Genomic DNA, 13,769 nt, shown 5'->3' on the forward strand with positions numbered 1-13,769 from the left:
GCCCAGGCTAGTTCAGGGCTGGGTGCTGGGCTCGTTACCTTGGAGCCTGGTTAGAGCTCTGTAAGTCAGAACCAGAGGTGCTGTGTGGGCTCAGATGAGAGCAGCAGTCCTTTTACTCAGCACTTGAGGGAATGTAGCAAATTGCTTGACAGCCTTTCTCTTCCTGGCAGGGATGATGAAATACGGGACAAATGTGGGGTTGATGCAGTGCACTACCTGTCCTTCCAGAGGCACATCATCGGGCTGCTGGTGGTCGTGGGTGTGCTCTCCGTGGGCATTGTGTTACCTGTCAACTTCTCAGGGGACCTGCTAGGTGAGAGCAAGGAGCCTTGTCTGGGGTGGGGGACCTGCTTTCAACACCATGTTCCAGACCACTGTGTAGCAGTGGAGGACACAGACAAACCATGATTGCTACCTCACTTTGAGTGTAGTGAGGGTCATTCTGGGCAGTCTGGGTCTTGAGGTGTTCTGCAGGTGAGATACCTGCCATAGCTCACCATAGTGGTGCTCTGTGCCCCTCCATATAACTGAATTTGCTTGTGTCTGCCTCTTTCTCCCTAGAAAACAACGCCTACAGCTTTGGGAGGACAACTATCGCTAACCTAAATTCTAGGTATGTATAGACAGGAGTAGGATGCATAATTGAGGCCCTCAAGGGGTGTTTTGTAAATGTTTGCTTGCTGCAGAGCCTTACCTCATTGAAGGTTGCATTTCTGCCCTTGCCATGAGGCTACTGTTTCTGCCCCAATTTCTAGGCTGAGCTCCTGGAATTTGATTGTAAGGTGTACGTGTGTGTGTGTGTGCTGTGCTGATTAAACTGCTCACGGCCCCAGTGCCTTCAGGGCCTGACCAGGCATACACAGACTTGAAGTGGCAATCTTGCACTGACCTTTGTGGTCTCCCTTGTGACAGGAATCACCTGCTGTGGCTGCACACCATCTTTGCCTTTCTGTACCTGCTGCTGACAGTGATCAGCATGCGCCGACACACCTCCAAGATGCGCTACAAAGAGGATGACTTGGTGAGCAGGATCTGATCACTCTTCCAGGCGGATTTTCCTATGCCCTCTGGTCAAATCAGGTAGCCTTTGAGAGGGTTCTGACACCTCACTTCCCACAGAAATTTGAGGCTGTCAGGTTTTGGCTGTTCTTTTCTTCTGCCTGGCCAAAGGCAAATTTTCTCCAGAGCAGCAGCTCTGACTGCCTTTGGGCAAACAGGAGAGGCCTGCACTGGGTAGATATGTGAAAAGACCCCATTCTTCCTCAGGAGTGTTCCAGCTGCTTTTGCCTTCTTCATTTCATAAGGGTAGCCCTGTTTCTGTTTAGGCAGTTGCAGTGTAAGTCCCTGGCCTGTCAATCTGCTGTGTGCCAGTGGACTAGTAGAAGCTTAGAAGAGGGGGAAGTCCTGGTTGCCAGGAGTGGTGGGGCTGCCCTTTTTCATCACTGACTCAGGTCTTGGGAGGGGGTTTGTTGCAATCTGATCTTTAACACCATCCACACCTACCTGCCTCTTTCTTTCTTTCCTTCCTTTCCTTCCTTCCTTTGTTTTCTTTCTTCCAGGTTAAGCGAACTCTCTTCATTAATGGGATCTCAAAATACGCTGAGCCAGAGAAGATCAAGAAGCATTTTGAGTGAGTCTCACTGTGTCCCTAAAGACTGCTCTGTAAGAGGGAGTAGAATAGAGTTTTACCTGGAATGGCAATAATACATTGAGAGCAGAGAGCTAGGCAAAATCAGAGAATGCCTTTTACTGTGAATGGCCTCTTACTGTAATTTTTCTGTTAACTTTTTATATGAATGTGCAGTGTCCTTGGTTTTGTCCCTTGGGATATGCCCAGCTATCTCTTGCAGAGCCATAGCAGGTCAGTGTGGTAAGCAGTGGATAGGGCATGTCCTGAGATATGGCCATGTTCAACAATGAGGTTCAGGCAGGAGGTGCTCAAACAGTGCCTATGAGATGTTGTGCTGATGACCTAATCACAGTGCTTGAAGAAGGTATATACTTTTAACAAAAAAAATTAAATTCCTCTTCTGTCAGAACCTCAGTGAACACACTGTGAGGGCCATTTTTAGAAGCATCATGGGTAGAAGAGAAATGCCTTTACCCTTTGGGAACCATTCTGCCTCTTTCTGACTCCAAGCCTGTGAAGGCAGAGAGGGAGTGTAGCGTCAGAGAGGCTCTTTGCTGCTACAGGGAAAAGTCCAGAGAGGCTCCTTGTGCCAAAGCCCCAAAGATGTAGCATTTGCCCCATGTGTTGCTTCTGCTATAAGGTACAGAACCTGCAGGCTCCCCTGCAAACTCTGGATATGTGTCATGACACTCAGCCCAGGACACTCTTCTTAGGGCAGGAGAGAAATCCTGGATGTGTGGGGTTTGCTTGAGGGGTACGGTCTTTGGTGCCAAGTGTGATGAACTGGTGCTTCCCATCCACAGGGAGGCCTACACCAACTGCACTGTCCTGGAGGCCCGTCCCTGCTATGATGTGGCCCGGCTGATGTTCCTTGATGCGGAGAGGTAACCCCTAGTTTGGAAAAGACAGAGTGGGCCAGTGTTGCTGGTTCCCTCACAAGTCTGGTGCCACAGGAGCTCTTCTGAGCCTTTCCTCCCTTCCCTCTCTTCTGCTCTCCTGTTTCAGGAAGAAAGCTGAGCGTGGGCGAATCTACTTCACCAACCTGAAGAGCAAGACCAGCCACACAAGCATGATCAACCCCAAGCCCTGTGGCCACCTATGCTGCTGTGTCATCAAGGGCTGTGAGGAGGTAGGGGAGAGCTAGAGATATTGGACAGGTTTAGCCCATGGTGGCTTTGGTTCCCCACATCAACTCTCCTCTGACCTCTGTCCTCTTACTCAGGTGGAGGCCATCGAGTACTATACCAAGCTGGAGGAGAAGCTCAAAGATGATTACAAGCGGGAGAAGGAGAAGGTGAATGAAAAGCCTCTGGGGATGGCCTTTGTCACCTTTCACAACGAGACTATCACAGCCATGTGAGTGCAAAGGGTCTTGCCCTCCCCAAGAAGGTGACCTGTCCCAGCTGTTGCCTTAACGCAGAAGAATGCCAGCACTAAGGCATCGCCTAGACCTGTGCGTGCCAGCTCTTTGCATCAGCGTCTCACTCTTTCTCTTCTCCAGAATCCTCAAAGATTTCAATGCTTGTAAGTGTCAAGGCTGTGCATGTCGTGGGGAGCCCAGGGCCTCCTCCTGCAGTGAGTCCCTTCATGTCTCCAACTGGACCGTCAGCTATGCCCCTGACCCACAGAACATCTACTGGTGAGCAGCTCTGTAGGGCTGACTTGGGAGCGGGAAAGCCTTGGACTGGCACCCCAAGTGCTGTTCCCACAGGCTGGGCTGCAGTGTGCACGTGAAGCCCCAAACCTGCTATTCTACCCTGTGCAGCCATCCTGATGCCCTCCTTCTCCCTCCCAGGGAACACCTCTCTGTCCAGGGCTTTGTATGGTGGATCCGCTGCTTTGTGATCAATGTGATCCTCTTCATCCTTCTCTTCTTCCTTACCACCCCTGCTATCATCATCACCACTATGGACAAATTCAATGTCACCAAGCCCGTGGAGTACCTCAATGTAAGGACTTCGGAGATGGGTTCAGAATGGGTGGCATGGGAACCACATCAATGCACAACATCCCCTGCAAGACTGATAGGGAGAGAGATTGTCAGCATTCCCCGGGTACTGTCAGCCTGACCATGAGGGAGATGCTGAGCCTGGCCAAGGATGCAGTGGCATCCACAGTGCTGGGGACCTGGCATCAGCAAAGGCAACTGTACCTGTGGCTGGCACAAGAGCTTCTGCACCATGTAACACTGATTTCTTCTCTTTTCTTGTTGCAGAATCCAATCATCACCCAGTTCTTCCCCACTTTGCTGCTGTGGTCTTTCTCTGCTCTTCTGCCCACCATTGTATACTACTCTGCCTTCTTCGAAGCACACTGGACCAGGTAAGGACAGCCACCACCTGTTCTGAGTCATACCAGCAAGCTGCCTGGCTGTTAGACACCTCTCACTGATGTAGAGCTCCTGGCTGCATCCTTCTTCAACTTCTCTTCTGTGATTCTGTCTTCTACTTGAAGCATAGTGTTATGTTGCACCTCTTGGACACCTGGGGACTGCTATGGACAGCTATTCTGCCAGTCTTTAGCTGCTGTTGTGCAGCACAATTGTCTGAGCAGAGCTTTACATAGGTCTGCAAGAAGAAAAAGAAAGCTGGGAAGAATTGGGGCTGGTCACTGTGAGAAATGCTAGTAGAGAAGGAAGTCTTGGCTCAGGTGAGCAGGCAGGGGTGCTGTGCCTGTACCCACGTGTAAGTCATAGCTTTTCTAAGGCAAAATTGTTTCAGCTGCTTCAGCTTCTGGCCACAGGGAATATATTTGAAGTGCAGAGCACTAGGGGTGCTGCTTGTGAGGTATATTCCTCACAGGACATGCAATGTAAGCTTTGTTTTCTGCTCTATGTTGCAGAGACTGGTGGGGAGGTTGTCATCAGCTCTGAGGATTGCAGGTCAAGGGAGATGGTTGCAGAGCCTATGAGACAAGGGGGAAGGAAGTGGGACTCTGTAACAGATTTCAAACATACTGGAGGGAAAGGGGACTTATTCATGTACCAGTGGTGGACAGGATGGGATTCAGATTAGAGAGTGGGAAGCGCTCACTGATTAAAAAGCCATGGGAGCACAGCTCATGGGGCTGGCAGGGTGACAGTGAAAGGTTAACAGCCTCCTCTCTGCCCTCAGGTCTGGAGAGAATAGGACAACCATGCACAAGTGTTACACCTTCCTCATCTTCATGGTCTTGCTGCTGCCATCGCTGGGCCTGAGCAGGTAGGGCTGATGGGAAGGGAGGCCAAGTGTACAGATTTGGAGCATGGGGAGGGTTGAGATGCACCCTTTCTTGTTCCCCTGTATCTACTATATATATTTACTACATCCTTTCCTCGCTGCACTGGTGCCCTGGCCACCATCCCCTTGGAAAACTGGTGTTTTGTTCTGGTTGAGGGGCACAGGCCAGACCATACATGACTGGGTCTCTAGGACCTTACTGACTCAATCTGCAGATGCATTGACATGTGCCATGGTGTTACAAATAATGCAGCAAAAGCTGTCATGGTTGGTGGATGCATGTAAAAAGTCTACTCAGCATCTGCTGGCACTACCCATCTCTGTGCTCAGTGTGCACTCTCAATTTTGCACAAAACTAGTGAATTCCCCATTTAAGCCAGAACTTGACTAAGTTGCACTGCTTGGCTGAGTGGAACAGTGTGTGTGCAGCACTGCCCATCTGCCTGGATGTAAGCCCCAAATTTTCCTTCAGAGTTTATAGAATTATATGGGAAACACTGATGTATCACTTGCCGTTGGTGTGGACTTCCAGCACTGAACAGGGGCCAAGCAGGGGAACAGCATGAGGAAGAAAAAACTGGGGAGTGGGACAGGGTACCCTCACTGCAGTAGTTTGTGCCTTACATATTGGAGGTGTAAAGCCCCGGGTCAAGCCACACAATGCCTGGGCCATTTACTTATATTCAGACTCCAAGAGACTTCACTCAACCAAACTCTTGTAGAGGCTTTAGTTCTTTAATACCTTGAATTTGTGTAAAGAAAATGCACTACACACATTTCCCAAGAGACTTTTTTTATTTTAATGAGAAAATAGGCTTTTTGGCAAAAGGCTTATAGGAGTAACATACAACCAAGGAGAAGCATTTCACTAAAGCACCCAGCACATGACAATCACAGCTTAAGTAAAATACAATCCATCGGTTTTAAATTACCCACAAGAGATTGAGGAAAGAGTAAAGAAAGGAAAGAGATTAAGAGAAGAAACAGGAATAAAGAGAGAGGTTAGAATAAGAAAATTGTATAGCTACCACCAAGAGGTCACATCACAATGGCAGGTCCCAAGAGAGAGGCAAGATAGAGCCCCCCCATGCTCCTTTATTTACATGGTCTGTCCAGCAAGCCTACCCTTCTCAGGCAAGACATCCAGTCCACTGACCACTCAGTGCCTTCCCAGCCAGAGTGAGGGGTGTCCAGTCAATCAGAGGTCCCAGGGAGTGTGGTGTAGGTGGGCCTTTAGATTGACAGGCTCTTGCACGTGGCTCCTGATGCCATGTGCATTCCAGGTGGCAATTAGGCCATAGGCCTTGTGGCTCCCAGTATTGTAGGCCTGTCCCTTACACACACACACACGTTGATTAATTTGACCCAGTTAAACAATCCAGGGAGATACAAATCCAGACTCTCACAGTGGGGTGGGGGATCTTTAAGATCCCGTACAACCCACACCATTCTGTGATTCTATGATCTACACCTCACCCAAATTCAGGATTTCGGATACAATCCATCAGTGGTGATGTCAGGCAGCTGCTTAGAATAGGAAAACCCTCTGATAGAGACAGAAAAGTAGTCCTCCATCCCACTGGGTGACTAAAGCAAAATTTCCAGAACAGATTAAAAATGCCTTGTTGCATGTAACCTTACAATTTAGGCAAGTAAATGCTCTTGAAAGATTTAATTTTGACCATTAGACTGCCCTTCCTTCTGATGAGTCGATCAACCTGCTGTTGCCTCTGGAGCTCTCTGTTCCACCAGTGCCAGAGTATGGTTTTATATCAAAAAATCAGAATTGAGGAAAATGAGATTGTTTCTCCTAAGGGATTTTTTTAATCTCTTGTTGGAGGTTACTTTGTACCTAACCACCTTTTGTCAGTCTCCTGTTCCTTGCATGGATGTTGTGCTCAAAACAGAGGAGAAAAGAAAATACTGACAGGACTGGGGCAAAGGGATAAGAATATATGAGTGGGAAGATTTACATACATCCCTTTTTGAGTGCTACACTGTTTTGTTTTGTTTTCCAATGTCTGATTTACATAATTGCTGGTGACACATCCTGAGAGGGAACAAAATAGTCTGTGGTCAGAGCTTTCAGGCCTTCTAGAGCAGGTTCTACATATTTGCCAGGTACATGTCTGTCTATTGCTGATTTTGATGGTCCCTCTTTTCTTTTTGCCCTCCTCCCCCATAGCTTGGATGTGTTTTTCCGCTGGTTGTTTGACAAAAAGTTCCTCGCTGAAGCTGCTGTGCGATTTGAGTAAGTGGAGTTGAGCAGAAAGACTTTCTTTACAATGGGGAATGGTTCTTCTTGGCATCCAAAGGTACTGGGAGCTCCCAGCTGCTCCCCTGCTAGGAGGAAACACCTCCTGCAGCCTGCTCTTGCTGCACCTTCCCAGGTGTGTGTTCCTGCCGGACAATGGGGCTTTCTTTGTCAACTATGTCATCGCTTCTGCCTTCATCGGGAATGCCATGGACCTGCTGCGCATCCCTGGTTTGCTCATGTACATGATACGCCTCTGCCTGGCTCGCTCGGCAGCCGAGCGGAGGAACGTCAAACGAGTATGTAGCAGGGCTGAGGGGATGGGTGGCCCTACTCAGGGATGGGAGTGCTGCAGTGGGACGCTGATGGGGCTCGCCCAATGGTGTGTGTAGAACTGGGTGTGTTGTGCACACCCACTGAGCTCCCAGGGTCCTGCTGATGGGTCTTCATTCCCTCCTGCAGCACCAGGCCTACGAGTTCCAGTTTGGGGCTGCTTACGCCTGGATGATGTGTGTCTTCACTGTGGTCATGACATACAGCATCACCTGCCCCATCATCGTCCCTTTTGGTAAATGATACTCCTCTCCCTCCCTTTGTCAGAGATGGAGAGGAGGCAAGAAGGCTGATGTGGGGGAGATACTCCCTCTCAGTCTAGGACAGAGGCTGATTCTCCACTCTGCTGGCATCCTTTACTTTCTCCCAGGGCTCATGTACATGCTGCTTAAGCACCTGGTGGACCGATACAACTTGTATTATGCTTACCTGCCTGCCAAGCTGGACAAGAAGATCCATTCAGGGGCTGTGAATCAGGTAGTGGCAGCTCCCATCCTCTGCCTCTTCTGGCTTCTTTTCTTCTCCACCATGCGCACAGGTGAGCACTGAACTGGGATTCCAGCCCTTGGCCTCCTACAGAGTTGATTCCCTGGTCAGGCTCTGGTCCTGGCAGCCCTCAGCAACAGAACACGGTCACAGTCCCTCTGACACCACCACTTTGGTTTTCCTTTGTCCCAGGGTTCCTGGCCCCCACTTCCATGTTCACATTTGTGGTTCTCGTGATCACCATTGTGATCTGTCTGTGTCATGTCTGCTTCGGGCACTTCAAATACCTCAGCGCTCACAACTACAAGGTGAGGTGGAATGCTGGGTATGGGAACCTCCTCCTTGGGAGCACAGATCACTAACAAAACAGCAGGGTCTCTGAGTGGGTCCCAGCCTGCTCTTCAGCACAGCCTTTCAACCTTGGCTTCACAGAGGGGACAGTGCCAAGGCTGTCCCTGCTGCCTGTGTGCCGCCCCTGCAGGGGGATAGCAAGCGTGTTGCCCTGGCAGTCTCTCAGTTTCTCCTCTCCTCTCCAGATTGACCACACAGAAGTGGATGCCATGGACAACAGGCAGAACGGGAGACCTGCCACCAATCTGCCAGCTCCTAAATCTGCTGTGAGTTACTGTCCCCATCTCCATGCCCCGACACACTCCTTATCTGGATTTGGAAAGGGGGAGGTAACTCCCTGTCCAAGTACCTCACTCCTCACTTCTCATTTTTCTGAGTCAGCACCTGGATCCAGTGAGGGTGGGAGACAAGTGTTGGGCACTGTGCCCCTCACCTCCTCTGGGTGATGAAGTGTAAACCCCACACACACACTCCTTTCCCGCTGCTCCTCAGATGCTGTGCCTTTACTTTCTACCTCTCTCTCGGCTGTGACAGTGAATCCAGCCGGGTCAGTCTCCCTTCTTGTTCTGCATCTTTGCACGCTTGCACGCCAGCAGACTGTCACCCACCAGGCTGGTCCTAGTGCCAACTCAAAGGCATCTCCTTGGGCGTTGCCTTAAAGGCAGTGGAAGCGCTTTGGAGAATTTTCTCTCCCCTGCCCAACTCTCCAAGATCCCAGAGTCAGATTTCTGAACTTCTCTTTGGCTCACTGGCTCATTCCAACTGCTTCCTTCCACAAGGTTTTTGTAGTTGAGGTCTATACAGAGCTGCAGAGATGGGGTAAAGCAGACCCTCCTGCTTCCTCGGGAGAGCAGGGCTGAGGTATGCACAGGTAATCCAGGCTCCTTCCTAGTCTCCATATATCTAAGGGCAGCAACATCTCACCCAAAGGAGAATCCCCTGTAGGAGGCAGGCAGAGCCTCAGAGGGACACATCTCCTGGCAAAAAAGGGAGTGCAGTCTCCCAGTCTGTATGGGCTCCAAAGAGCCTGAGAAGCCATATTCTTTCCTAGCCCAGGCTCCCTGTCTCAGAATGCTGGGGTTTGGCACATCCAGTGTTGCAGAGCCAAGTCAGCCCCATTCTTAACCCCTTTCTTGATACATCCCATAGAGTCTGAACCCTTTCTCACCCCCTCAGCATATTCCCATGCTCAGCCTCATGCATGATGCTTGGTGTGTTGTGCTCTGCTGCCAGGAGAAGCTCTCCAGACTCACATGTGTGTTTCTGCTCTCTCCCCACTCCCTGCCTGCCCCACGTCTGGCCCTGACAGAAGTACATCGCCCAAGTGCTTCAGGACTCGTCACCGGAGGGCGAAGCAACAGAGTCAGAGGAGCAGGGATCGGAGCAGGGATCTCAGGATGAGGAGCTCATCAATGCTGATGGCATGAACGACACAGATTTCCAGTCGTGTGAGGACAGCCTGATAGAGAATGAGATCCATCAATAGGGATCTCAAAGGGTGGGAGGGGAAGGAGGCGCAGGAACAGGGCAGGCTGTGTGCATGGAGACCTGGGGAGAGGCACACAAGGGTGCTGACTGCTGCCCTTTCCCACCTGCCTGCCCCCCAGGGACACTGCCTTCACTGAGGGCAGGGGCCCTGCTGCAAGCTCTCCGTCTCCCTGCCCCTCCACCCCTGCGCCGGCCCGACTGCTCAGCAGGCATGCTCCTTACTAGCTACCTTCTTCAACACATCCCCAGACGCCCGAATTCCGGGGGCTGAGGAGAAGGGGGACTGTGACCCCCACAGTGCTGCCCTGGACCTGCAGGGAGGAGGAATGCTGGGTGCTTTGTGGGAAAGGGGAAAATTTGGGGTCTTCTCAGCAGGCCACTCTTGTCACTTGTCATCTTGGTGAAAAACACTAATAACTTATTAGATTTGCAGGAAAGTGATAAAAACTTTAATGAGTGTATTGGAAATCCCATCTAGGGAAGTGGGTGGCTTTTGTTGCACCTTGTCTCTGTGCCTGTGTGTGCCCTTTCTTAACCCCTCACAGTATCCACTTGGTGAGGCACGCCAGAAGCTGGTCCAGGCACAGGGGTGATGACAAACTTCCCCCTCACCACAAGGCTGTGACAGCCTGGCTTTGTGGTCAAGGGTGGCATCACCCAGAGAAGGGGCACAGGGTTGGCGTGAGCTAGGCTGCCCTGCCAGAATGAGGGGTGCTGAGGGCATTTCTTGTGGGCAGAAGGAGGCGCAGGCAGCCTCTCCCCCAGGTCCTGCCCCCTCCTCCCCCAGGGGCACAGGCGGGGGATTGCAGCATCACGTTAAGTGGCATTTTTCTTTGCACATTTTACTCCCCTTTCAAAGAAATCAACCTGACCCCCATGTGGTACTGCAGCCCCCCTTTGCTGCCCTGTGTCTGCACAGCAGGGTCAGGCTTGTGGTCGGGGGCTGTGATGGGGGTCTCCTGGGTGCTAGGGAGAGGGGAGAAAGGGTCTCAGGCTGCAGGCCCTTGACACACTGCAAGGTCAGTGCTGCCTGGGTGTGATAGGGCCCCATGGGCTGCCTTCCCTGAGCTGCTGCAGGGTCTTCCCCCAGCTGAGATGGTCAAAGAGGGAGGGAGCCCTCTCTAACCAAGACCACCATCTTCAGGAGCACAAAAGCCTCCATAGGGCTGTGCTTACTTTCTGCACCTGCCCTGACTGGTGTAGGCTCCCCTGCCATAACTCAGCCTGAAAGAGGGGAGCTGTTCCTCTCCTACCTCTGCCCTTGCCTCATCCCTGTTGATAGCTGTGTCCCAGAGGCAGGCAGGGAACAGGATAGATGGAGAGGTGGACTGGAGCCTCAGGCACCTGCAGGGAGAACACTGACCCTGTTTAAAGGCTCTTTGTGAGGTCAGGGTCAGTTGCCCTCAATTGCTTCCCCTTCCCCTTGTGTAAAATGTAAAGGAAAATAATAAATCCCCCTGCTATTTAGCTATATTTATTTCCCTCAACCCTGCCGCCATCCTGTTTGGTGCTCATTGCGGACACTATCACCCTCCCTTTGCCTGTCATCTGTGGGTGCTGCACCGGCTAGCTGGGGTGTGCCCCCCAGGGCTTGATGGGGCTGGGTGAAAGAGGACAGTCATTTACCTTTTCAATCACCTATGCTGGCCCTGGAGCTCCAAGCACTTTAACAGACCTGAACAAGAGAAATGTCATCCCTGCCCACCTCAGCTGCTGGGAAGGGTGGTCACATCCCATGGCTTTCTTCTCTCCTTGCTCCCCACTAAAGGAGGGGAGCCAGACACACAGAGAGCAGGTGGGGCTGCTCCAGGGAGGATGTAGCTGACTTTCCTGTATGCCTCCTCAATAAGAATCCCAGGCCTGGAGGAAAGGGGGGGATGGAGGGGAGGAAATGTGGGTCTTCAGTGCATGGGGAGGGCAGGCCACCCCAGCTCCCAGGGCTGGGCTGCAGCTGCAGCGCACGTGGGTGCAAAGGAGCAGGATGAGAGTCGCCTATCCCCTCCAGCTATTGGCAGGAATGAAATGAGCATGTGAGCTGATTAGTCCTGGTCCACGCTGGGGCAGGGGGTAGATGTTGATCCTGCTTCCCTATTCTTGCACCCACCTACTGCCCTTGCCGCTGGTCCAACGGGTGGGCTGGGATGCTCTGGTCTCTCTAGGTATGGCCATGGCCTGGGGCTGCTTCTGCAGCTGTCAGGGCTCTGCCCATGCTGAGCTGTGTGTTCTGAGTGGCACTGTCTGTGTAGAGATGTGTATAATACCCTGTATATATTTGTGTACAAAAGACAAAAGGAAAAAAAAGGAGCTGTTGTTCTTGCAGTCTTTTCTTTGTGGAACGGGTCGGGGACTGGGACCTGGGAGAAGAGGACCCCAGCTGCAGCAGGGCTGCAGGAGCATGCATGTTGCAAAAGGAGGAGTGGGGGCTCATGTGTGAGCACAAGCCCTGCCCTGCTGTCAGGAATCCAGCCGTGCCTCACAGGCTCTCCTGGTACAAGGGAGCTTTTCCTCTGGCATCAGAGGCTTTGCTGCAAAAACCAGGTGGATGGGGAGCTGCATGCACTGAGAGGCTGGGATGGGGGAAGATGATTCGGGAATGGTGTGTGTGATAGGGGAGTTTTGCTCGTAGCCTTAATAGCAAATGTTAGCCCATCTCTACAGTCCCAATAGCAAGTTAGGTGTCCACTCCTGCCATACTCGTTCAGAAATTTGGACACCTGGTTTGGGTAAACAGCTAAAGCCTTTGGAAAAGGGTGAAGGGCGCTAGACCTCTGGAGTGCAGCTTGGCTGGGAGCACTTACCTGACATGTGATGCTGCTTGTAGGTCAGCCAGCCCCTGAATTCTGGGGCAGGTGGCAAGTAGCCAGCCCCCAGGATGCTCCCTGCTGCTCTCTGTGCAGTCTGTATCTGTGTGCTTCCCAGACGGCTGCTCCACGCTCATTACATTGTGTACTGTGGCTGTTGCTCGGAGAACAGCACAACAGCACGATGGGAAGGAGAGGCCTGGCCCTGGCTGCTGAGAGATGGATGAGTGACCCCACCTCCATTCCCACCTTGCTGTGTTTAAGCTGTGTAGCTTCATGTCCCAGGGCCACAGCATCAGCAGAGGATAAAAAACTTCTTCTGGCAGGCCACATCCAAAGGATAGGGAAGAGGAAAGGCCTGAAAACAAAGAGAACTGAAGACTGAAAGATGAACCATGCCTGCTGCCAAAGTCCCTGCAGCCATTGCTGCAAAGGGAAGGTTGAGGGAAGAAAACAATGAAATTGCACAGGTATTTGTGCAGGTGTTTTACAGAAACTTCCTGAGCATAGGTCGTGGGACAGCCTTTGTGACAGGATTATGTAGGAGCTGTCTCCTGCCCCAGGACAGTCAGCTGTGAAAGGGGGTTTGAGGGCCACTGAGGGTTAATAAGACACGAGATGAACAAGAGAACGGGGTCACAACAAGGACGGGCACTGTCCTGTGTGGATCTGAGCTGGCAGAGCAGTCAGTGGTGGTCAAGGACAGTGAAAAAGCTGGACTCGGGCACAAGTCCAAAGCAGTAACAAGTCCAGGCAGTACAAGCCTCTTGCTCCTCCTCTGAAAACGCAGTGGTGCCTGCAGCTCTGCAGAGTGTGATGGTGACCCCAGCAGGGAATCCCCTATGTCTCCAGCCTGCAGGCACTGCCACAGCTGCCTTTGGCTGAGGAAAAGATGGAGTAGCCCCTGCAACAACCCAGAGCAGGATACCCCAAGGCCTTCTCTACACCAGACTGGGCAGAATAAGCTGCCCTGTGCCAGGCTTTCCTAGGTAAGGATGGACCAGGCCAGCTCTCGTGGGTGCTAGCCAGGGCCGCAGTGGTCCCTTGAGGGTGTGGCAGCAAGACCACATTACAGCTGACTTTAAATGTCCTAGTCGCCGTTCCCTCAGGCAAGGGACACAGCTCCTATACCCACGTGCAACCTGCTCCCTACTTAGCAAGGATTTACCCCCTGGAGCAAGGTGCTTTGAGTTAGGAAGCAGGTCCCT

General features: G+C 51.8%; 1 protein-coding gene across 3 annotated transcripts in view; it reads left to right on the plus strand.

Moving 5' to 3' along the window:
• TMEM63B (transmembrane protein 63B) overlaps window positions 1–12,076 on the plus strand; it is a 51,292-nt gene extending 39,216 nt beyond the window's left edge. For all 3 annotated transcript variants that reach the window (XM_071576287.1, XM_071576278.1, XM_071576296.1), the window contains 18 exons: window positions 171–313; window positions 562–613; window positions 913–1,021; window positions 1,560–1,630; window positions 2,434–2,514; window positions 2,636–2,759; window positions 2,853–2,986; window positions 3,132–3,269; window positions 3,426–3,579; window positions 3,846–3,952; window positions 4,744–4,830; window positions 7,034–7,099; window positions 7,239–7,401; window positions 7,565–7,670; window positions 7,806–7,973; window positions 8,114–8,229; window positions 8,458–8,538; window positions 9,582–12,076. In XM_071576287.1, the coding sequence (XP_071432388.1) occupies window positions 171–313; window positions 562–613; window positions 913–1,021; window positions 1,560–1,630; window positions 2,434–2,514; window positions 2,636–2,759; window positions 2,853–2,986; window positions 3,132–3,269; window positions 3,426–3,579; window positions 3,846–3,952; window positions 4,744–4,830; window positions 7,034–7,099; window positions 7,239–7,401; window positions 7,565–7,670; window positions 7,806–7,973; window positions 8,114–8,229; window positions 8,458–8,538; window positions 9,582–9,758 (2,077 nt within the window). In that variant the 3' untranslated portion in view covers window positions 9,759–12,076. The remainder of the gene's footprint in view (window positions 1–170; window positions 314–561; window positions 614–912; window positions 1,022–1,559; window positions 1,631–2,433; window positions 2,515–2,635; window positions 2,760–2,852; window positions 2,987–3,131; window positions 3,270–3,425; window positions 3,580–3,845; window positions 3,953–4,743; window positions 4,831–7,033; window positions 7,100–7,238; window positions 7,402–7,564; window positions 7,671–7,805; window positions 7,974–8,113; window positions 8,230–8,457; window positions 8,539–9,581) is intronic.
• The last annotated feature ends 1,693 nt before the right edge of the window (window positions 12,077–13,769 follow it).

The sequence above is a fragment of the Pithys albifrons genome, chromosome 2, assembly GCF_047495875.1.
Source record: "Pithys albifrons albifrons isolate INPA30051 chromosome 2, PitAlb_v1, whole genome shotgun sequence".
In the NCBI taxonomy this organism is placed as follows: Eukaryota; Metazoa; Chordata; class Aves; order Passeriformes; family Thamnophilidae; genus Pithys; species Pithys albifrons.